The sequence below is a fragment of the Leptonotus elevatus genome, chromosome 14 (assembly GCF_054856555.1).
Source record: "Leptonotus elevatus isolate MCC_2025b chromosome 14, RoL_Lele_1.0, whole genome shotgun sequence".
Lineage (NCBI taxonomy): Eukaryota > Metazoa > Chordata > Actinopteri > Syngnathiformes > Syngnathidae > Leptonotus > Leptonotus elevatus.
In genome coordinates, this window is record NC_141252.1 from 6,704,324 (window position 1) to 6,729,774 (window position 25,451).

General features: G+C 39.4%; 2 protein-coding genes across 5 annotated transcripts; one reads left to right on the plus strand and one right to left on the minus strand.

The window, feature by feature from the left end:
• Positions 1–5: 5 nt before the first annotated feature.
• On the minus strand, positions 6–5,682 carry spata7 (spermatogenesis associated 7). Of its 2 annotated transcripts, XM_086094105.1 has the most exons (12): positions 5,456–5,682; positions 5,118–5,180; positions 4,947–5,036; positions 4,815–4,862; positions 4,551–4,654; positions 3,981–4,438; positions 3,867–3,912; positions 2,879–2,994; positions 2,778–2,816; positions 2,606–2,683; positions 2,150–2,207; positions 6–2,048 (listed from the first exon to the last, which is right to left on the minus strand). In XM_086094105.1, the coding sequence occupies exons 1-12, from the start codon at positions 5,496–5,498 to the stop codon at positions 1,449–1,451; spliced, it is 1,743 nt and encodes a 580-aa protein (XP_085950231.1). In that variant the 5' UTR covers positions 5,499–5,682; the 3' UTR covers positions 6–1,448. The 2 variants fall into 2 exon arrangements, with proteins under 2 accessions (XP_085950231.1, XP_085950232.1); XM_086094106.1 differs by lacking the exons at positions 5,118–5,180; positions 5,456–5,682 and having other exon boundaries at positions 4,551–4,684; positions 4,947–5,018.
• On the plus strand, positions 4,586–23,842 carry kcnk10b (potassium channel, subfamily K, member 10b). Of its 3 annotated transcripts, XM_086094109.1 has the most exons (8): positions 4,586–4,699; positions 6,339–6,551; positions 10,020–10,435; positions 17,503–17,620; positions 18,918–19,078; positions 19,169–19,361; positions 19,439–19,581; positions 20,996–23,842. In XM_086094109.1, coding segments are annotated over exons 2-8 (1,680 nt in total). In that variant the 5' UTR covers positions 4,586–4,699; positions 6,339–6,550; the 3' UTR covers positions 21,644–23,842. The 3 variants fall into 3 exon arrangements, with proteins under 3 accessions (XP_085950235.1, XP_085950236.1, XP_085950234.1); XM_086094110.1 differs by lacking the exon at positions 6,339–6,551 and having other exon boundaries at positions 4,624–4,699; XM_086094108.1 differs by lacking the exons at positions 4,586–4,699; positions 6,339–6,551 and adding an exon at positions 6,713–7,138.
• Positions 23,843–25,451: the final 1,609 nt, after the last annotated feature.

Below are 25,451 nucleotides of genomic sequence, written 5' to 3' on the forward strand. Positions count from 1 at the left end.
AAACATACAGTATACTTAAAACATTTATAATTGCAAACATAATGATACTATGGCTGAGTAAAATTCGTAAACAAGCACTGTGGCACCGTCGCGGAGGGATACACGGTGATTTTAGGGGGAGCCGTGACCTCAGACAGCTGGAATGCCGAGTGGTGAGAATTCTCTAAATGCGACGGACGGACAGCTGACCGGTCCGGCTGGCCGCTGACCTCCATGTTTACCTTCCACCTCGGCTGCCCGCCCTTATCACGCACGATAAACATCGCATTGTGCAAGAATACCGAAGTTTGTTTGCAACATAACCCCCACAGTCACATTATTTTTCCGCCAAATCATAGGCCGTGCAAATACAGTGGACTGTAAATATTGCAAATGAAAACGACACTGTGGTGACGCAACACTTTCAGGCAGTTAAAAGTAAAAAATAAAAATAAAACACTCAAACGCATATTATGACACATAAAAAAAAAATCCGTGTAAAATGTACAAATCTTGAGCAACACGTAGCTGATAACATAAGCCTTTTCACACAGTCAGTGCAAGCCATTACTTTTTCGCCTTATTTCCGCCAATATTTCGCCTTTGGAGGTAGTATCACAGTGGAAATCATTAAAGTTGAGTTGCTGTTCTGTGTAACAGACAGGGCATCAGCTGTGTGAAAGGGAGTAAAGTAACCCCCGTGAATAAACAGAGCTTTGCAACAAATAGCAAAAATAAACCCAGCAAATCATGCGTCCCCAAAAGGTTTGCAGTTGCTTATAAATTCCACAAGATGGTGCCAAAAAAACTAATTTCCTATTTGCTAGGGCTTTGGCACCATCTTGTGGCATTTTAGAGTATTTTAAAAGGAGCACAAAAACTGGATGATGTTTTCAGCAAATAACAAGAAAAGTAAAAAAAAATTAAATAAAAGGTGTGAATATCAAAATAGCAACAAAGCGGGAAAACCCTATTGGAAAGAAAGGTCAGTGGTGTTACATTGCCTGCTAGACACTCACTTCTCCTGTCCTGTTCTGTTGAAAGCAATATCTCGATCTGTGTGAAAGGCACAACAGGTGAATAAATTCCCGCTCTAATTTCATGTCTTTGAATCCAGCATGGGTTCGGTGACGGTGAGAATGTGAGTACAAATGGTGATCGTCTGTGTCTATATGTGCCCGGTGACTGACTGACGTCCACTCCAGGGTGTAGTCTGCCTTTTCGTCCAGGTAGCTGGGATAGGCTGCAGCTCAACGGCTAAACAGGAAAAGCTCTACAGAAAATGGAGTTTGGACTTCATTGCCCCTTTCTGGTTGTGCAGGTGGCAAAAGGACTAATGATTTTTACATCTACATGCCTAATTGTCCGGTAGCGGGATTGCTGTGTAAAATAAAATCACAGTTGTCATGGTTGTGCTTTGCGTAAAACGTTTCTAATGCAGCGACTTTCAAGTTCAGTATATGCAACATTTAAAAGTCATCATCACTGACAGAGGCCAATGTATTTGTTTGGAGCTCACTGGAAGAGTCCAAAATGTCACCTTTAACATCTTTAGGGATATGCAGACACTCTGAAAACCTAATTTCCAGGTCTTCAAGCGCTTTGGATTTTTCGTCAGAGTCTGCATCTGCCTCAGCTTGGTCCTGAAGGAGCTCCTCATGTCTGGCATCGCCGCCTGCATCTTCCTTCTCCGTCACGACCAGCGGGTAGTCCTCTTCAGACTTTTCTTCATTATCGCTAACATGCTCGCTCGCGCCCTCTCCCCAGTTCTCGTCGTCCTCCTCCTCTTCTGTCTTTTCATTAGCTGTCAGCTGAGAACTTCTTTCAGAAGACCACAAAGGCGTGGGGCTCAACGCGGGCTCCAGACAGGCCTCTTGAGAATTGCTGCCTTCTCTCGTAAGACAAAACAGGTTGGTGTCCTCTTCGGCTTGTACCCGCCCCGGCGCCGATTCGGGCATCACCAGGAGGGAATCGAGCAGGTCTTTTTTCCCAAGCTCCTCGCTGTTGGAAGGAGTGGAAGGCTCGTCCAGGTTATTTCGCAGGATGTCCAGAAGGTGGCGCATTTTAGCCTAAAACAACACAAGGTGACACCTTGAAGCCTTGAATCCCCCCCCAGGACTATACTTTATGTATATGGCTATAAATCACAACCAGACACATGTATACTCACTTCATCCAGACGATGCAGATTCATATCAATATGCCGCTGTATCACTCGGTTGAGGACCCTTGAAGGAGACACGGACATTTAATACGCTGCAGCCTGTAACCATCACGTACGCGATCCACCCTAAAGTGGATGTTAACCCAATAATGAAAAAGTCTGAAAACGCATGATGTCAGAGCTTAGGTTTCCCCATCACGACTTGCAAAGTTTTTTCGTTTTTTTTTTATGGGACCCCGGCCAAAGTTTTCAAAATCAAAACAGGAAGGAGTAATCCACATATTATGTTTTTGGAGTCCCCCCCCCAAATAATTATTTATTTATTTATTTTATTTTCAATCTGGAAGCTATTTCCAACTATTTGCGTTCAGCCCACTCTGAAACTAAGATCCCACAACATATTGAAATATAACGCGCATAAAACAAGAAGCAATTTTACATTTGACTGATAACACACCTCACCTGTCAGAGACTGATCCCCTGGACAAGATGTCTTCTGTTACATCGTTAATAAATTCAAGGTACATTAATTCTTCATCCCTGCCAAAGAACAGAGTATTGTTCTTTCAAAAACATTCCTAATATACTATTGATTTGATCTTAATGCATTTGGGGCTTATGAAGATTAACTTACTCGGCACTTAGAGACATGTTTCCGCCCTCCAAGGAGAACCTAGAAGAAAGTATCCCTTTAATAAAGCACACAGAGTAATATGTCATTTTGTACACTTTTACCTGGTGGAATAGTCGAAGGGATCATAGTCTCGACTTTTGTTTGGTTGTTGTTTTGGCGTTATTAAATATGTGCCGGTGTGCTCGTCCTCTGCCGACTGCTGCTCTTTATTGAGTTCCTGGGACAAAGAGGCATTCAGTGTTGTTATATTTACAATATTACATTGAGTTTACAGTGAGAAATTACACACCTGTTTAACTCATTCACTGCCATTGACGGTTATAGACGTCATCAATTCATTTGAACAATTTCTATTAGTTTAACATTTTTCCCCACTTTTGTTAACAAGAGTGAAAACCTAGAATTTTTTTTTGTTCATTTAGAACAGATATAACATTTGTGATTAATCGTGAGTTAACTAGTGAAGTCATGCGATTCAAATCCTGGCGCCCCTAATTTTTTATAATCTTTTCTTTAAAAAATATATATTTTTAATTATTATTATTATTATTTATTTTTTTATATATATTTTTAGAAAAGATAATTAAAAAATTAGGGGCATCAGGCGATTACAATTTGTAATCGTAATTAATCGCATGACTTCACTAGTTAACTCACGATTAATCACAATTTTTATATCTGTTCTAATACAATAAAAACAATTCTAGGTTTTCATAACTCTTGTTAACAAAAGTGGTAAAAATATTAAACTAATAAAAAAAAAATTTTTTTTTTTCTATAGCCGTCAATGGCAGTGAATGAGTTAAAAGCCAAGATTTGTGATATTAAAAATGAGAGTGATTAATGATGAACACAGCAAAACCACCAGTTATTAGAGGGTGTGCAAACTTGTGCAACTACATTAAAATTGAACATGCTATATAGGTCATATTCATAGGGGGAAGTTTTTCAATTATTAACTTTGGTGACATTAAAAAAAAAAAAAAAACGGCATTTAAACAAGGGTGTGTAGACTTTTTAAGTTCACCTAATATGTTTATGTGATGTTAAATTTATAGTAATAGTAAAAGATTTTGATAGCAAAATTACCTCTGCTGGCTCATCCAACTCCAGTGTGTGCTGCGCAGATTTTCCTCTACATGAAGGAGACAAAACATGAATCAATTTGAAGACATATTCGAGGTGAGAAACGGCGACGACTACCGTTTCTCCGCACTCAAGTCGTCACACTCCTGAGGCGGATTGGTGCCCCGCGGCGCTCGATAGTAGCGATAACTAGACAGGTATGAGCTCTTTTCCGACTTCAGCATCTTAGGCGTGAAAGGTTTGTCTTGTGTGAAACGCTGCGAATGTTTCTCCAGCAAGTCGCCGCTGTACGTCTTTTGCACGGGATCCCGGAACGCCTTGAGGAAGCCGGATTCGCCCGAGGCGCACAGGTAACTCGCCAATGGCTGCCTGTGCGACGTTGGCTCCTGGCTTCGGAACTTGAGTTCCGCGGCTGAGTGAGGTCGATGATTATTATGATGATTCTTAGAGGTAGCTTTTGCTGACGGAGAACGGACCTCCTTTGCGTGAAGGGAGCTGTTAAATTCGGGGCTGGAGTGCACGGAGTTTCTTGAGCAGAGGTAAGGCCTGCATTCTGACTGCACGGAACAACGACTCTGACGAAGAAGAAAAATGACACGGTAATTTTGTGGAGCCAAGCTGCAAACAGCGAAAAATTGCGAGGAATTGAATGTTTGGATTTGGCTAACTAGTATTCATTTTGTTTACTTGCGCCGAGTAACATGAGGCTCTGCTGTTCCTGTGCGACAGAGACTGTGCTGACTGGGGACGACCTCCGTTCCTCATACGCTCCTGTCTCATCCGGTCGCTGTCTGTTTACACATGGCACCATTTGAGAAAATCTACTCAGCAAGCAGGTTGTCCGCACACAGCATGACACATATAGCTCCTTTTAATTGTCAAACATGTGCTGTGAGTGTTATTTTACACTGAACTTGGGTGTTAAGAATTAATCTGTGACATGTTACTTACATTTAACACTCTGCGTAAGGCTTTTGGGTACTGAGGTGTCGATAACAGCTGCAAGAAAACGTGAGAAAATGTAAATTTCACGGAGAAAGAGATCTAGTATCCTATGTGCTGTGATTATTCCTAAAAGCTCACCTTTAGCTGAATAGATCCGTTTGTAGTGAGACATCATGTGATCTTTAATCATAGCCTGAGCCACCCTGCTGGAGGAGTGGGGACAGAATGCTGAAAAAAAAATAAGACAACAAGAAGCATTTCTCAAATTCAACCCATACTGTCTTAAAATGAGTAAAAATCAATACTTACGGCTACTTTTCAATGCGTGCCCACTGATGTTAAAGCTGGACCCAGGACCAGATAATACGCTCCCTAAAATAAGAACATAGATAAACATATATACTACTTATGGGTGCTGTCAACATAAAGACTATCCATCTATTTTAAACAATACTTGTCTTCATAAAGTTTTTGGTCGCCATCAAATGCATGGCATGCATTAATGATCATTTGTGGTATTTTGTTGGTTACGTGCCTATATTTTCGTTTGTTCATCCAGAATGATAAACATTGCTATGCTACATTATCCATTAAGTACATTTGTCAGACACACAAAGCTAATGCTAATGCTTAGCACTGCTACGTACTTCTTCTCGACTCCATGTCAACGCTTTTCTTAACGTATCTCATTTTCTCCAGGACTATTCCGAAGCCGTAACGCGCTACATCCGGAAAGCACAAGGCGGTTTATTGTTGACATTTTATTGCGACGAGGTGACTAATAATGAACAACGTGAAGCTAGCTTCTTATAGCAGTAGCGGAGGATTGCAAAGCTTCGCCGTCGCCATGCCAGTTGCTAGGAGTGATGACGTCGAACGCATGCGCATATGAACAACAAAAAAAACGGAAGTTCAGGGCGGGTGACGGATGACGTAAAACTTTTCCTTTTAAACGCGATGTTGTATAGCATCGACAACTGACGTAGGGTCAGATAGCTTCACATCTATACTTTACATTTAAAAAAAAAAAGAACTCTAAAACAACTCCCACATAATAATAATAATAATAATAATAATAAATGTTACTACCACATGAAGGCAGAAAATTAGCAGGATGAATTTGTGAACACCTCCCTAGAAAAGACAGCAAAGAGTAGTAATAATTATTTATTTGTTTTGTGTTATTAATTATTGCATTTTACCTGCCTTTGTTATTGTATGGCTGATTTCTACTGCATATATACAGAACTTGTGTAGCAATTGTTGTTTTAAATTTACTTTGTTAATAATGTTGAGATTAGTTAAAATCCCATGTGTACAATTACTGCCAATATCAGATGTAAGCATAACAATTATAATCATAAAGTATAACAGGCAGTGTATGCTATTTGTGTTGTCTCCCTTGTACATATGACGCCATATAATAAAATAAATTGCTGACATTGATTAAAAACTAATCTTCCATCTTAACTGGATGTCTATAGATCAGAACATTTACTATTATTATTATTATTATTATTTGTCCTAAAGGTCCCCCATCCCTGTATCTGAAGGCTCATCAATAATGCAGATACTCCTCATACATATGAATGATGTCACCGCGGAGGTCCACCAATGGTTGGGCGTGACTCGTCGCTTTGCACCATGTGCTCACACACGCTCACCGGCTGCCTGCAACGATGAGGGAATAACAAATAATCCACCTTTTTTTGCGCCAGCCAGGAAAAAAAAACCCACACAAAAGTGAGTATTGGAAATAGATATTTGATACTAGTGTACATTTCAGGAGTAGATTTGTTTCAGCTTCAGTCTCTATTAAAGGACCACGGGGAGCACGATAAAGGAAGCAGAGCATCCCTCTTCTTCTTTTTTTTTTTTTTTTACTCCCTCGTTGTTCTCCTTGAGGCGCGTGCATAAAGTTGGGTGGGCACCCACTGGGTGTGCCAGTCCCTAGTGTACGTTTATGTATGCGTTTGCGTTTGCATGGGGTGACTTGTGTTTTACCCCTCGAAAACAAAAGTATCTCACGCGGTTCTCGCTCACTTGGTCCAGGCGAGATGCAGAAAAAGGAGGGGACACTCGAACAGCAGACAATGCGGTTATTTGCTCGCTTGTCATTAGCAGACACGTCCTTACAAAAAAACAAACGTGCTGACGTCTGAAGATGGGGAGAAATATTATTTATAATTATGTATAATATATGCATTTTGCTTTTTTGAAACGGTTATTTTTTTTAACCTAATTTATCTATTTATTGGAATTATTTTGGAAAAAGATGAAATTCCCAATAGAAACCCCGAGGAAACAAGTTAACTGGGACCCTGAACAAGGTCAGTACATATCTATACATTACTTATTTAGATCAATATACACGTTTTTAATGTCGGAGCTGCGGGTGTGTAACCACAAAGCAAGTTAGCACAAACAACCGACAGTCATGTCAAAACAAAAGCATTTAGAATTTGAAAACGGTAAACTCCCATTCATTAGACATATAAACCCCTCTTGTATACATTGTAAAGTGTGATTTTTGAATTTTTAAATCTTATCTTTATCAACATGTGACGTAAAAACGATTATACGTAAATTTATCTTATTTTGTAACCGGAAATAGTAGCTATAATTGTCCGATTTTGTTAGATTTTGCACTGCAAGGTTCAGCTCGTCCGTCCCTTGATCATTTATTTATCTCTTTCCCCCCCCTTCTTGCTAGTGTGTCCCTCGACCTGCAGTGTTTCTCCCGGAATGACGTGCAAAAACAACAACAACAACAACAACCTTGAATTCGACCGAAAACTCCTCTACTTTACTTGCTTACTTAGTACTGTTGAATCTTTGACAGTGTCAAGATTAGAATACATTCAAATCCAAGTATGCATACAAGAAAATTATGTGGCAATATTTGTGTGAAAAATATATATACAACATTTAACTACATATAACTCTCAGGATTTTCATGCTATGGGGCAGAGCTCCCCACGAAGCGAGAGTCTGAGATGAAAATATGGCTTTCCACTCAAGCCTTATTCAATTAGCCGCAATCAATAGGAGGAGTTAGTGCCTTGGATTTTTGATGGTTGCATACGTCACAAGAAACGTTAATACAATTTATATTATAACACAGTACGAGGCAATCCAATCAGGAATTTTCCCTTTGGAAATACTAAAACTGAGTTTGGTTTGTTCCCGAGACAAACTGTCTCCTATTAACACCTTTCTTGACTGTACAGGCAGCCTTATAGCTTTTTAACTCAAAGACTCAGGTAACAATAAGTTAACCGCTGCAATAATAAGGCATTAAAACAACATCACTGCAGTAGTGGCTCTTGGACGAATCTATACAAGTGTAAATATAAGGCAAAACTTTGACTATAGAATGCATATAGCGGCAATATCGTTGTCAGCTAGCAGTTAACGTCATGTTAATTTAAGTTAAACATATTTTAAATCCATTTCAGCAAAACAATACAATTCATGTCTTTGTAAGACAATTTTCCCGTCATAATGACCTCATCGTATGCATCCCAGAATACTAATTCCGGCTCGGTATCTTTCTGCTGGTTCATTCTTAAAGTCGTCATTTATTTTGTGTTTTTAAAAATAGCCCTGCTGCTATCGTCATGGAGTGTTATTGGGGAGAACAGAAAAATCACTTAGTCGTAATTGATTCAGTCATCCAACAAGGATGAACTAACAAGATTCATAAGTGCAGTGGGTGTGCATGGGACGCTTCCTGGATGTCCTTGAGTCATCCTGCCACTGTATGCGTGTGGGTGGGGCAAACCTCACTCCCACTTTTGAGCTTTGCATCATTGTTGCTACAGTGGATGCCAGGTGGCACCTTTGTCATGCCGTATTTGTTTTATTAAAGTGAAGTTGGAGCATTAAAGGGGAAGTCACCCCCCCCCCACCAGAAAAAAATCTGGATAATATTATTATGATATATGCAGCCCCATCTGTCTAAATACCGTATTTTGGTTAAATATTCTGTCAGTGGAATATGAGTTAAGCAGCAAACTCCAGCTGTTGTATCCATCTTAAGGGGGCAGCCATTTTGCTTCAAGTCAAATGAAAATTACATCACAGTTTCTCAGCTCTCAGGTAACAACCAATCACAGCTCAGCTTCAGAATCCAGGTGAACTGTGATTGGTCGTTGTCTGAGCCTTGAGCAACTGTGATGTCATCTTCAGTCGACAGCAAGTGGCAAAATGGCCGCCCCCTAAAATGGATTAAAACAGCTGGATTTTGGTTCATAACTCGTATTGCATGAATGTAATATTAACTCATTCACTGCCATTGACGGCTACAGACGTCAAAAATTCATTTAAACTATTTCTATTTAACATTTGTTTCAACTTTTGTTAACAGGAGTATGAAAACCTAGAAAAAAATGTATTGTACATTAAGAACAGATCAAATTTGTCATTAATTGTGAGTTAACTATTGAAGTCATGCGATTCATTACAATTAAAAAAATGTAATCGCCTGACGCCCCTAATTTTTATTCATCTTTTCTTTTCTTTTTTCAAAAAATACTTTTTTAAAATGTCCAGGTTTTCATACTCTTGTTAACAAAAGTGGGGAAAAAATGTTAAACTAATAGAAATAGTTCAAATGAATTTTTGACGTTTATAGGCGTCAATGGCAGTGAATGAGTTAATCAGAATGTCATGTTTCGACTAGTGAGGTCACATATAACATATTATTGTCAAGAAATGTTTAAGATTGACTTAAAGGTTGACTCAGGTCCAAACGTAGGAGTAAGTTTGGGTGTGGGACATTTTGATAGCTCTTAATGTTCTTAAAAAAGAAAAATATGCCTCACATTTCTCCAAACCTTTTCAAGTTATGCTATAGATTGATGTAATAGTCTCGCACATAATCATTCACATAACGCACCCAAAGTCAGCATGATTTCTTCATCTCTCGTGTGAATCCTATACACGGCGATGCGGTTTTCTTCTGCATTAGCGATCGGCAACGCCCGACTAATGGCTTTAATGTGCGGCGCCTAAAACTCATTCGTCAGGTGGCACAACGATTTAAAGGTTGCCTTTGGTATTGCCAGCTGCAGGCCCGATGACAAAAGAGGAAACTCTGATATCGACCATAAACATTCCTCATATTAGAGTTTTGAAAGACTAAGGAAACTATGTGTGCTACAATTGTGATCACAACCTATCTTGACCTTTTGCTACCATGTTTTCCAGTGGCGGTCCAGACCAACTTAGTTCCTCCCAAGAAGTCCCAGCCCGGCGTGGTGAAGTCCAGCCTGGTCCAGGCCAGCGTGGCCACCATGCAGAACCCGATGGGCTGTGAGCCCAAAGCCAACGGCCACTGCTCCCTGCCTCGCCTGTCCATCTCGTCACGCTCCGCCAGCGTGGTGGCCAGCATGGACACCAGCTGCGACGGCTCGCTGGTAGCTCTGCACTCGGTCATGAAGTGGAAGACGGTGCTGGCCGTGTTCATCGTGGTGGTCCTGTACCTGGTGTGTGGGGGTCTGGCGTTCAGGGCGTTGGAGCAGCCGTTTGAGAGCCACCAGAAGACCAGCATCACCCTGGAGAAGGCTTCCTTCCTGGCGAGGCATCCTTGTGTTACACGCGACGAGCTGGAGGCTCTCATCAAGGTGAGTTGATGACAGTGATTTTATAGATGGCCATTGGCGGGGTAATTGGGTGATTAGATGTGGTTTCATTGGCTGCTCATGTCCCCTGGAGAATTACGACGGTCGGATCCTTTATGTGCTGAGTGTCCTGAAGAAAAAACGAAGCCTTCTATTGCGAGTTTATGTTAATGGTTCCATTTGGGGTTTAGAGAATGATTGCATGCAATGAGCATGCGTGCAGCGATTTGTTAGCATGATTACGCACCAATTTCGACTAAACTTTGTTTGAGAGGTTTCACATTCTACTCACAATGAAAAATGGCCATTCATTTGCTTTCCAGGTTTTCCTTGGAAACACATCTTAAAACAGGATGGACTACCTGTATTGGTGTTTACAGTTGATACGTAAAAAAAACGTAATACGCAACAAGCAGAGAAGTCCTCCAGCAGGAACCTCAATCTTACCTTCAGGCATTGCGAGACAACCCATAATGCTCAGTGACACTTCACTTGACAATTTATGGTAAACAGTGTTACATAACACAACATCAAAGTTGTCTGTAGGGAGAGACGGTTAGATAACAGTCTGCCCTTAATGAAGTATTGCGTGTTGTGTATAACTGGCATTTAACGTTCTGTCTGTCTGCCTGTCTGTCTGTCTGTCTATCTATCTAGCTAGCTAATATATCTATCTTTGGCTAGCTAATCTATCTATCTATAGCTATCTAGCTAGCTACATTATGTATGTAGCTAGCTATACCTGTATATTTGGCTATCTATCTATCTATCCATCTATCCATCTATCCATCTATCTATCTACCCCCCCCCCCCCCCACACACACACACCGTATGAAATGTATGAAATACATTATACTTGAGAAGCAGACATTTTGTTTTATGGACCTTGTGACCTTCTTTTACTCGCAGTTTCATACAAGATTGAGTCAAAGTCAGCGCGGCTATAAAAATGACGGGTAATCTTGTGTTGCCAACGTCTCATAAAGGCACCTGAAAAACGGAAAAGATTGATTTAAAAAAAAAAAATGTGACAGGGAGATTCAGTGCAGTCTTTTTTATGCCATATGTATCGTCTCTGTCGCTCTCACACACTCTTTCGTGTTTATGCCGATCATGCAGAAAATACCAAATTTCCCCATCACAATGCAACTGGGTGTATCCCCAATACATTATTATGCTAATTAGGGAACAAAAGCAGTGTTAATCGAGATATAAGTTGGCTGAGAGCAAAACTTGATTTTTAACAACAGAAGACCGTGGTAAAGTAGCGTTCACTGTTAGGTTTTATGTAATATTTTCTCATTTTTAATTGTCACACAAGGGTAAGTATTAAAAAATCAAATTAAAAAATAAATAAAGTGAAACTGTTCACCCTTTGACAGTTTGACGCGGTTGGATGTGAAAGAAAATACATGCATCACAGGTGATTTCAAGGCTAGTCATATGCAAATTAGCAGTATCTGATTTGTTTTTTTGCCATTTTGTGAAACTGAAAATCAATCCCAAAAAAATCATTTCAGAAATTAATTGACAAAGATGGAAAAAAAAACCAAAGTACAAATGTTTGTTAGGCTTCTTGAGGAAATCCATAATAAATCCATTTATTTTCTGTCGCGCTTGTCTGTGGTCAATTTGGAATCTTCAATTAATCTAACATGACCGATAATGGAAAATGGAAGGAGAAGAGAATACCTGAAGAATTATGTAAACACACTATAGTTGGAGCTGGAGCTTAGATTTGAACACAAGACCTCAAAACTGTGAGGCAAACATGCTAACCGCTAGTCCGCCATGCTGCTTTGAGGCATATTCCTCCGGAAAATTCTGGTTACATTCAACTGTAATATGCTCTCACTTGTTCGACTAATAATAAAATAATTACGCCCTCTTGACATCCTGCTAAACTCGGAATAACCCCGACGACCAGGGAACCGAGCACATACAATTTAGAGTGGCCCACTTTCCGCCAGAACAATCCCGTTTGATGTTAACATCTTCAGCACTGGCGAATTTTGGTCCGTCTTTCCATATATATATATTTATTTTTACACTTCGCGCCCACACACCGACACAAGCGTCCGTTCCTCTTCCTGACTAACCTCAGGGTCTCCCAAAGAGAGGCTAGAGAGAGTTTGTTGTAGAAATCAATGAGCGGGGGAAGGAAATGAAAACCTTTAACATGGTGTGTTAGGCAAAGGGGGGGGTCCAGAGGGAATCAATTATTCATCGCACAAGGCAGGAGTGGGAGACCTCCTGAAGTGCCAGAAGCAGCAGCTGGACAAATGAGCCGATTCCACATACAACACGAGCAGGAAGTGAAAAGCTAACATGCTATTTGCTAAATATCGGCTTTCAAGTGCTGAAGGAATGATTATACTTTGGCTATAACTATAATTAAAGCAATGGACAGGCCCTAGCTGCCACCTTGTTATTTTTTCGTGGCGAATCCTCCGAATGATTCTCCTCAAACGCTGGCGCTATGCTCCGCCCACATCAGGTGCTAGCTTTGCTAGCCCATCTAAGGCGTTTCACATTATGCGTTAGCAGTAAGAGTGAGGTGTTTTGTAGGACAGAGTTATGTCGTTTGGTTAAATACATCATGTGTATTTAGTTTTAGAGTAAACAGCTTCAACAACATCAACAGCTTAAATCTTTCTTTTTTTTTTGAAGAATTGTCAACTATACCCCCGTTGACAATTCCGAGCTTAAATCAAAATGGCAGCCCACTCTGTGAAATGACTCGTTCCGTCCATTGAAAAGCATTGGATTTTGTATCGCTATTATTTGATTTTTGAGGATTATTTTTGATTTGAAAATGTGATGAGATGATGTTTGACTACTATAAAAATCTGCCTGGTTTGAATGCTAGTCGCAGGCAAAAGAAATACAAAATGAAGCGCTGCATTGGGGAAATATCAGAAATCTGTCTCTGCACCTTAAGATTATATCGGAATCCAAATACACGGCCACGCAGCTGCTACTTCAATTTCTACACATTATCAATGCATTTGTTTCATGTCACTCTTTTTTTTTTTTTTGCGGGGGAGTTTGGAAGACAGAAGCCACAGGAAGAAAAATGGCTGCAAAAAAATAACCATTGACAGATACTCAATGCCCCGCGTCGCCATGTTTGCTCTTTCATCGTCCACCTACCCACTGTGAACGTCCCCCCACGTTGCCCATCCTTATAATTACCTCTGCCAAAGCCCCGGGGGCTGACGCACTCTGTGGCACAATGTGACGCCGCACTATTATTTACAGGCCATATTTAGTGATGAGTCACGATTCAGCACACCTGCAGCACCGTTACGTCACCGCACGCAAAAAAATCTTTGTCAAGGCACACATCCATCATCATAATGCTCTCGTTTGATTGTCGTAATAACTAAGAGATGTTATGTGACTGTTTTGAGTTTGCAGTGGTGTAGCGCTACATTTTATTTTTTAATATAAACAGTAGCAAGCAGTAGTAATAAATAAACAATGATTTGATATTTTTACTTGCCAAATTGAAATGTTTTAAATCATTTCATTTTTGGGGGGGATTTGTTATATTTGGGATAAAAAGTAAAAAAACAACATTGATTAAAAAACATATATTCAAATTTTGTGATAAAAATACAGCATTTTGGCTTCAAAAGACACAACTGTATTTATATATTAATATTCATTGTGCTTTCAAATATTCTTTCTTTTCTTTTCTTTTTTTACCCCTACCAAACCCCACCATCTTATCTTTTGATAAAATAAAAAAAATGCTAAGAAATATGATGTCAACATCTTGCAAAATGGGCATGTATCTCCAATTTATTTATTCTTTTTTTTTTTGCTTTCATATATTGTCTGATTAGGAACTTGTTTTGTTTTGGCTTAAAAAGACAAAAGTATATTGTAAATGCTAATAAGTGTTATATAATCACTGTTTTAAAAAAACTGTATCTCCAAATTGTGAGACTTTTAGGGAGTTTTTTTTTTTTAGACCCACCAAAATAGAGTCAACAGGTTGTATGCAGGTCACGTCTTTTGCTTCTGACTTCACCCTTAACGCTATACTTATTGCCATGTATTGCCTCATTATTTTCAGAGCGCAATCTACAGCTTGCAGAAACCGCTGCTTGTCAAAGTTGAACAAATGTTTTTAAAATTACTTTCTCTTCACCTCGGTAATCTTTTAAGCCCCTTCTCACCATATTGTATTGTAAGCTTCTTTTTTTTTTTTGCTCCTGACAATCTCACACCATCAATCTTGAGACAATCTTGTTTGGCAGCAATCGGCGCAGCTCAAGCCGGCCAGCATGACAATAAAGACATTAGTGAAAGTGCTGCAGTGGTTGGCGCCGTGTCACGGAATTTTTAGAGCGAGCGTTGAAGGGTAGGGCGCCGACGTCTCTTTTGCTGATGTGGGCCAGAAAGACACTTTATCCCTACTGTAACTGCGTATGATAAGGCAATGTTTCACTACAAAAAAAAAACAGTGGTTTGCTTCGAAAATGCTATATTTTTACATAAAAATGACATATTGTTTTGACACGGAAATACAATATTATGCTGCAAAAGTAGGTTTTACCATTGAAATGTCCGGCTACACTTGTAGACACAGTTTATTGCCACACAAAAAAATAATATATATATATATATATATATATAAAATAAAAGATACATAAAAGATATATAAAAGATATATAAAAAATACAAATAATACAAAATAAATACAAAATGAAAAAATTACAAATAAAAAAAATACAAATTAAAGAATTACAAATTAAAAAATTACAAATTAAAAAATTACAAATTAAAAAATTACAAATTAAAAAATTACAAATTAAAAAATTACAAATTAAAAAATTACAAATTAAAAAATTACAAATTAAAAAATTACAAATTAAAAAATTAAAAAAATACAAAATTACAAAATTAAAAAAATTACACAAATAAAAAAAAATAAAAAATAAGAAAATAAATAAATAAACCACTATGACAGAAAAAAATTACTGTTTTGACACATTGCAACATGCACTGATTATCTAGAAAAATTCAATATTTTAATATTTTTCCTCCAACATAGGATTGCCCCTACCGAACCCCGCCGCCCCGAAGAACAACATACAAAACTCACATTTTATTTAAATGCAGTCTTTATCCAACAAAAGTGCAATGATTTGCCACAAGCACAACGTTTTGACACAGAAATTGCCATGCAAGTTGCACAAACAGGCAATGTTTTACTGCGAAATGCAATATTTTGACCCTCAAAAAGAAATGCCTTATCCCTAACCAGAAAAAAAAATCTAAACAAAAACAAAGGAGTCCTTCAGGATTCCTCGTGCCTGCAAAGTGCACGTGCACTAAAGAGGATTTTCCACATCCTCAATGCAGCACAATGTTGGCTGGCAAACAGACGATGGCTATAAATAGAACAGCTCATAAAATATTCAGACACATTGCACGGCTATTTATAGCCTTCCCACCACACTCGAAATAGGTTATTTGGAGATTATTTTGATATTTGTTCTAGCTAATTATAGATATGAAAATTAGTTAATTAAAAAAGGGTGGTGGATTTGAAATGAACATGTGCAACACTATGAATAATGTGTGCCTGAAGAGGTCCGTCAGTCTACTTTGAAATGTATGTCACGAGAGTACATGCACATTTCATAATGCAGTCGTTCTCAAAACGCTTGCACATAATGTGTGTGGGCGGCCCTGAATAAGGGAGCGGTACATTCAAGAGCGTTATCACAACAATTGGCCAGCGCAAAAATGCAGTCTTTTTCCATTAAGGCGCAATGTTTTGCCACAAAAATTCAATGCAATGTCATTAAAATGTGGATATAAAAGTCTACACACCCCTGTTGTCGGATTTTTGTGACTTGGGGAAAATCAGAGGCACTTTCAATGGTGCTGATTCTCATTGATAATGAGTTTTTGCGATTGGTTAATTCTGAACACAGCTAGATTACAAAAGGGTGTGTACACTTTTGCAATGACATTATCACAGTTGTTTGTTTTTACTTCTGCTCTTGAAAATAATTTTTTTTGTTAATGCTCTAGGTTAGATTAACAATGGAAAAAGCTTTGATTTTGATTTGGTTTACTTTTCTCGTAATCTCTCTTTTTTTGTAACACAAGAAGCTGACCTTTGAACAGAGCTGGGTAGACTGTTCATATCCACTATATTTTAGCACACAAAGGCATTTAAATGCAAAAAAAAAAAAAAATCCATATTTTTTTTACACATTGCCACAAGTGAGTAATTTGCCACAAAATCACAACATTTTGCAAAAAATAAAATAAAATTGTTCTTCCCCAAAAAATGCAACTTTGAGCCACCAAGCACACACGTTCCCCCAAAATAGATTAAAATGGTATATTTTGCCACAAAAACACAAAATGTTGCTGAATTTTTTTTAATTTTTTGTACTGGATAAAAACACTATTTTGTCACAAAAGATTTTTAAAAAATATCACAAATGTGCAATGTTTTACTATCAAAATGCAATTTTTATTAATTAATTTATTTTTATTAATTAATTTATTTTTATTAATTTATTTATTTTTTATTAATTAATTTATTTTTATGAATGTATTTATTTTTATTAATTAATTTATTTTTATTATTTAATTTTTTTTGCTAAAATACAATGGATCGCAACAAAACACAGGATTTTGCCACTATTTTGTGAGTTTGTTTTGACAAAAACACAGTCATTTGTTCCAATTAGCATTATACTAACACTGCACGGCTTTTTGAATGAAACCTGTATTATTATTATTATGCCACCAGGAGTGTTGGCTCCCGCACAGAATGTAGAGGCAAAGTGCACGTCACCATGGAGACAGGGAAACAAAGAATTCACACTAAACATTGTGAGTGAGAAAGTGAGCAGATGGAGATTTTATGGCACCGTAATGAAGCACGAGCGTGAATAATATCAGAGTGAATGTAAAGCTGCAATGTGTTTTTGCGATGTACCATACCGAGCAATGATACGGATGCGTAAGAAAGTAGTTAGCATGCACACGACATGACATGTGCTATAAAAACGAAACTTTTTGTGTGTTTGCAGCATTCCATCGACGCTGTGAGTGCCGGGGTGAGTCCTATAGGTGACACGTCCTACAACTCCAGTTACTGGGACCTGGCCAGCGCTTTCTTCTTTGCCGGAACCGTCATCACGACCATCGGTACCTTAATGAAATCCCCTTTTGGATATTATATTTTAGCACAGAAATTCAATATTTTGCAATATTTAACAATCTTTTGCGCCCCCAAAAATGTGTGGTTTGCATCAAAATATTTTCACAAAAAGTCTTGCTGGAAAGCAATTTTTTTTTGCCAAACTTGAAAAGGTAATACTTAAGTGCTATATTGTGGCGCCAAAAACAATGTTTTGGCAGCCCAAAAAAATCCCCCCAAAAATGGATGTTAATTAACTCATTCACTGCCATTGACGGCTATAGATGTAAAAAAACCATTTCTTTCCCCCACTTTAGTTAACAAGAGAATGAAAACCTAGATTTTTTTTGTGAGATTTGTGATTAATTGTGAGTTAACTAGTGAAGTCATGAGATTAATTACAATGAAAAATTTTAGTCGCCTGACGCCCCTAATTTTTAAATAATCTTTTCTTTTTTTTCTAATCGCATCAGGCAATTACATTTTTTAATTGTAATTAATTGCATGACTTCAGTAGTTAACTCACAATTAATCACACATTTTTAATTGTACAATCATTTTTTTTTCTAGGCTTTCATACTCTTGTTAAAGAAAAGTGGGGAAAAATGTTAAACTAATAGAAATGGTTAAAATGAATTTTTGAAATCTATAGCCGTCAATGGCAGTGAATGAGTTAATATTATTTTATTAAAAAAAAAAAAAAACTTATATAGAAAGCATTTTTTTTGGGGGGGGGACTACATTGCTTTAGTCTAGAAATTGTATTTTCGAGTGTTAGTGTGACTTATGTATACATGATCCAATTGTAAAGTGCTCACACCCTTCAATGACTTACTGACCGAGGTTTTTGTGGGTCTTTGTTAAATGTAATTGTTACACTCTCATCTCAACTAGACAGCGGAAACTTCATCCAGATCACGATTTACCCTTCCAAACAAGTGAACCAAACTCTACCATTTAATGAAAATATGCGTAGTAGGAAATCTGGATTATTGATATAACCGAGCTCATCGTTATCGATCATACTGAGATTGCTTCTTTGACAATAACGAACATATTTCCCCTTAAGGACAACTTAATTATTGACTTTCTGTAATCTTATTTAGCCCTGACCCTTTCCTCCAGGAACATTACATAAGGGCTTCTATTGATGATATCATCTTCGTCTTAATGCCCGCCCCCCTTTGGAGCACATCTAGATGCCCTTATTAGCGTTTTATGAGCTTGTCAGCAAAGGCAAGTTCGATGATGTCAAAGCGTCATTTCTTTGTATGTACCAAAATGACAGATTGTAATTTCTGACAGGTTACGGAAACATCGCTCCCAGCACGGAGCGCGGCAAGATCTTCTGCATCCTTTATGCCATATTCGGCATCCCTCTTTTCGGTTTCCTATTGGCCGGCATTGGAGATCAGCTGGGCACTATTTTTGTGAAAAGTATTTTGAGAGTGGAGAAGATTTTCCGGGTGAGTTGCAAGTACTGACAAACCTCGAGTCTGTCCGAGTGATGCCGCCATGACTCTGACAGGGCCCTTTCCCATTGTTCCTCTCCACAGCAAAAACACAAACAGATCAGTCAGACGAAGATCCGGGTGACGTCCACCATCCTCTTCATCTTTGCTGGCTGCATCGTCTTTGTCACCGTTCCTGCCGTCATCTTCAAACACATCGAGGGCTGGACAACGCTGGAGGCCATCTACTTTGTCGTCATTACTCTCACCACAGTGGGCATCGGCGACTACGTGGCGGGTTTGTATCCAACCTGACATGTGCTCGCAATCAATAAGTCCAACCTGACCGATTGATCGTTTCATTTTTTCTTCCAGGCGGAAACCGCAGAATTGACTACATGGAGTGGTACAAGCCTCTGGTGTGGTTCTGGATCCTGGTGGGTTTGGCCTACTTTGCCGCCGTCCTCAGCATGATCGGAGACTGGCTTCGGGTGCTGTCCAAGAAGACCAAAGAAGAGGTCGGTGTTGAGCTCTGGCGGGGTTGTGTCCTCCTCCCTTAACTAATTTTCACTAAAGCAACCCCCTTCACTCCCAGTTGTTTTTCTGGATTTTGACTGATTTCGCAAGGCCCGCAGAATATTGTGTTCTATTGCTATAAAAACATGGAACCTACCAAAATAAAGTTTAGAGTCTCTTCTTTCATCAGGAAAAAAAAGTACATTTGTATCTGTTTCCGTTTTACAGCAATTGGTGTTAGAATATAGCTAAGTTTCATCAATATTCACATTCCTGGTGAAAACACTGTCAAAAAGAGCTTGTTGCTGGCTGATCTCGCCGTTTTTTGTAATAACTACCATTGCTTTAAGCCACCTCTTCATGTCAGAAGCTGCATCAAAACCATAAAAAACATGTAAATACGTTTTTGGGAGTGAAGGACAAAGTATTTAAAAACCGTGTTTACACGTGTTTGGGTTTGAATGAGTTAATTTAAGGAGCCTCATGAAAACAAGGCACTTTGGAATGAATAGTCCAGAAAAGCAGATACAAGAAAAACAAAAACTAAACTCATCAAGATGTGATACCTGACAGGGACTACAAACAGAAGCAACAATTTAATCAAGACTGAAAGGAAGCAGGGAACTATAGACCAACAAACTGACGAGACGAGGAACACCTGGACAAGGCATGCGTGACGACAACATGTGGACACAAAACCCCAACGAGACGGATAGAAAACAAACCCCAAGAAAACATGCTTCTCGCCTATAGTCAGTTCGGGTAAACTTCAGCTTAGCCTGAACAGGAAAATCGGTAGACAATCGAAAAAGATGTTCCAGACCAAAATCAACCAAGCATGTCTCACTGTCACTTGTCCAGTCACGCAAAAAGGAAAAAGGGCCTTTTTCAAACTACTATCTCATTTAAACCCAAAAACATGTAAACGCGTTTTTTTAAAATACTTTTTCCTTCACTCCCCCAAAATGATTTACATTTTTTTTTAATGTTTTTATTTATTTATTATTACTCAAAAGCATACAGAAGGCTTTGATGCAGCTTTTTCTTAAATGGTACTTATTAAAAAAATAAAATAAATAAATAAATAAATAAAGGCCAGCAGGTGGCAGCAGAGTACAAGAGATCATCCAGGGTCATGTTGCAACAAGCTATTTTTGTCAGTGACACACCAGGAATGTGAGTATTGATGAAACTTTGCAACTATTTTTTCCTGATGAAAGAATCTTTCTTTCTGGGCCTTGCAAAATCAGTCATAATCCAGTAAAACAGCCGGGAGCGAAGGGGTTTACTTCAGTGAAAATGGCTGGGAACGAATGAATTAATTGAAGAGCCTAAATTGTCTCGATCTGTCAATGAAATGTAAACGGTGTCCTACGATTAAACATCAGTCCGAACATGCTTCAAAATCGTTCCCAGGTCGGAGAGTTCAAAGCCCACGCGGTCGAATGGAAGGCGAACGTCCGAGCCGAGTTCCGGGAGACGCGGCGGCGGCTGAGCGTCGAGATCCATGACAAGCTCCAGCGCGCCGCCACCATCCGCAGCATGGAGCGCCGTCAGCTGGGACTGGAGCAGCGGGCCCACTCTTTGGACATGCTGTCGCCCGAGAAGAGGGCGGTCTTCGCCAGCCTGGACGCCGGCCGCTTTAAGACCTCGTCCCAGGAGAGCATCGACACCAAGCTCAACAACCTGCGGCTGAAGGGCGCCTGCGAGCCCTACGGCCACCGCGGCGTCGAGCAGATGCCGCAGACGGCGTCTTCGTCGGAGGAGAACCTCTTCAACCTGCGCTTCGGCACGCTCACCAAGTTGGCCAGGCGTAGCAAGAACCGCGAGATCCGGAGGAACATCCCCGGGGACTCTCGACGGGCCAGTGTCGGGATCGGCAACGGGAACGGCGTGGTTGACGTCGAGCGGGGCGAGGGCGGGGAGGAAGACGGCGAGATGGATGAGGAAAACCGAGAGACGAAGGAGAGGAACACCAGCTTGACAAACCTGTCGCAGTACTCCATGGATCGCTCCAAGTTGAACGGCTGCATACCGGAACTGTCGAACCACCAGGACCATTAGGAGTTCTCTGGAGAAACTCATCTGATTAAGGGTAATATAAACAGTCAGTCGTGGTCTACTCATGCCCCTTGAAGTCTCAAAGACTTGTACTCCATTGGGATCATTTCTGGACTCCAAGAAGCATTTATACCTGGACCAGAACTTTCCAGTCATTTTGAGTCCAAATCATAGTACCCCGTTGGGAAAATTTCTGGACTCCAAGGACCGGGTACCGCACTGCATACGGGTACTGTCCAAAACGGAATGATGAGCAGTTCTTTCGAGGAACTCGTCAGACGGAGGGACATAGACTGGCGGAATCCCGTTGAGATACGTTTGAAAAATATTTGCGATTTCTGGACTCCAAGGTAAAAGATCCAAGATGAACGTTTTGCATACCAGAACTGTGAACCGTTTCGCCGCTTGCTGGAGAAATTCATCAAAAATAATGATCGTGAATCGTGAACGGCACCATTGGCCTATAATCATAGAAATCAATTCTCAAGCAGTCCTCCAAGTTGTTCGAACAAGTGCATACCAAAACTGCCCAACGCCAAAATGCTTCCCTGTCTGGTCACACAACGGAATATAGAATTGTGGAAGGAATCCATATTTGCCGCTCAAGGTTCCATCGAAAAGAATCGCACGCCATTGCGATCATTCCTGGCCTCCGAGGTGAACGCTTGCGTACCACATTTGTTATAAACCAAAATGATTCCATGTTTGCTCGAGAAACTTCCCAGATCAAGGAAGAGATTTTCAAATGGAGTCCTCTCAAAGTGCAACATCTGGACTCCAGTGAGGTTTTCATCCCCACTGGCAAGCCTTGGTTTTTGCAAAGGTCCACGGGCATACGTTGAAGAAATGTGCCTTTTTTCCGTTCCCTCGGTTAGTTTGGAGCCGCTCCCGGAAATCGCTGTCATCGTGCCATAAAATGACGGGAAGCGAAACCTGTTGCCAAAAAAACAAACAAACAAACAAACAAAACAAAACAAAGCAAAACCAAGGAGACTTGAAGTCGTCTCAGTACCTCATCACGCTTCTTTTCTTAGGCTAGCTTGCTTCTGCTCAAAAAGAAAAACAAACTTGGACATAAATCCACACGATCGTCCATCTGCGGGCTGAGTTATCGATTGCCGCTTTGTCGTCATGTGTCTATTTTTGGACTGCTGCTGAAGACGTGGCGGAAGGTGGGACAGGGCTCGGATCAATGAACACGCACTAAGTGACTGGAAACCGCATCATGCTAATCCGCCTTATTGTTTGTGAATGGACTTGAGTGTTTTTTTGAAATGCAATGCACTTCCCTCGGAATTGAGGGGAAAGAAATCAGGATTGATAGGCACTTAACTTTTTCTAACACTGCATTTTTTTTGTACCCAGCGAGCATGTTTTTGCATATTTGAAATCGTTTCTTTTCGACATCAGTGAGGCACTTGTATTGTTGTTAATTGTTTGTCTCATTCTGAACACTTTTATTCGCTGATATGTCATGCCGGATCTGGGGTGAGTATAATAATCAGTTAGTCCATTAAATGATCTTAACTCGTTCACTGCCAATGACGGCTATAGACGTCAATAAAAAAATATATATATATTTCTATTAGTTTAACATTTTTTTAGTGTATGAAAACCTAGAATTTTTTATTGTACATTTACAACAGATATAACATTTGTGATTAATCGTGAGTTAACTACTGAAGTCATGCGATCAATTATGATTACAAATTGTAATCGCCTGATGCCCCAAATTTTTAATAATTCTTTCTTTTGTTTCATAGCTAACTCACGATTAATCACAAATGTTATATCTGTTCTAAATGTACAATACATTTTTTTCCTAGGTTTTCAAAACTCTTGTTAACAAAAGTGGGGAAAAAAATGTTAAACTAATAGAAATAGTTCAAATGAATTTTGGACGTTTATAGCCGTCAATGGCAGTGAATGAGTTAAGAGTTAGTCTCCACCTAAAAACAATATGAAATGATAATTCAGTTCCGAAACTGAATGCAACAAAAAGGTACTGCTGGTACTGCAGAACGCATCCAAATGCATCATAAAGCTGATTATTGGCATTCTAAAAGGTAATTTTGCAAACAAATGGTTATAACCTCTTCATGGCCATCTGTGATGATGTTGTGAACGTTTTATGAAAATTCCACGTTAATTGTTTTCAGTGCCTTTTTTTTTTTTGGTTTTGCAGATAATAAATATGGTTAAAAAAAATGTCAACGCAGACGTCTTCTCTTTACATTTGAATCTCAACCGTCGGCTATGATCAGGGATAGAGATGAGTTATGATTCATATCAAAGAAATTAGATGAAATCTGACCTTCATATCATACACATTGTATTCACACGTCTAAAAAAATCTTTTTTTCTAGTTGCCAATTCTCATTTGCCCTTCAACATAAGTAAATAAGGACAGAGTGACACTCTGCAAAGTTAGTCATTTGCATATGTCAACAAAGCCCCACCTCTGTAGGATTCAATAACGTTTTTTCACCCCACATTTTTCTTACTTATTGAATAAGCTCACATTCAATGCACCTTTTTTTTTTTTCCAAAGGAAACAAGGCATTATGTAATTGGCGTAATGCGGGCTAGCCTGAGGTCCGTCCGTGCATGCCCGCAGTCACGTGCGTCCAAATGTTTGCAGCCAGCTGGCAGCGCCACAAAACAAATGAATCAGGGGGCGTGAGATGGCTATAAATTCTGTTCGTGAGTATGTGAGTGTTCGTCCAAGGTGAACGTGACCCCTTCTTTCCTTTTGGCACGTCTCGCTCCCATCTCTCGCACACGTCTGCTTCGTGATTCTCCTCGGACTTGCATCTCATCACGACTTGTTTTTGAGACAGAGAAGCCTAAAAGAAAAACATTCATAGGAAATGATATATTGACACTTGTCATTTGCAAAACATCAAGTGTCATTTTTCAAAACAAGTCATACAGACAGAAAAACATCATGGTTTCTTGCTCAAAATCCTTAGTTTAGGGTGTGGAAGTAGGGTTTCAAACTAGGTTTAGGGTTTCAAAGTAGGGCTACAAAAGTAAATATCTGTGTTTGATTTCATTGTCTAAGAAAATAAGACCGTCAAATCGCTGATGATAATTTTTGTTGTGATTTGAGAAATACACCAAAGCAACTGTGAAAACCGCGTTTGAGCTACCTGGCCCTCTCATCTGGGAGCAGAAGAAGAAGAAGAAGAAGAAGAAGCAGGAGTAGGAGAAAGATGAAGAGGTGTGAACGTTTTTTTTTTTGTGCACTCAGACAGATATACGGACACCTGCCAACCTGCAACGAAGGCAAGTGACGGTAACCACTCCGCCACCCGCAGCCGGAAGACGTGTGAACGCGCCAGGCAAGTGTGAGACGGTGGCCTGCGAGGCTTCACATCCAATACGAGACTGAGCGTTAATCTAATTCTGTACATCAAAGCCCTAGGTGAGAGTATCATAATAAATATGCACCTTAATAGTAGGAAGACGATAAGGGGTGGTGAGAAGAAAATCTGTGACAAATTTAGCAGGAAAAAACGAAAGCACAAAAGCTAGCTATTAAAAAAAAAATAATGATTAAAGCAAATCTCAGACCAGTAATCATTGAGAAGTCAGTAGAAAACCTTTTCAAAAAAAGGTTAAGAAAAATGTAGCCGTTAAACTATTATACTAGCCATGATAATATGGAACAGGAAGGTCTTAAAACTGTGCCAAACAAATCATGCGTGTGACACACTGGCGACCCCTAAAGGGATAAGATGGAAATTGCAACAACAACAACATTAAATTAAATAATAGCAGTTATAGTTTAAAAGTAGGGTTTTAAACT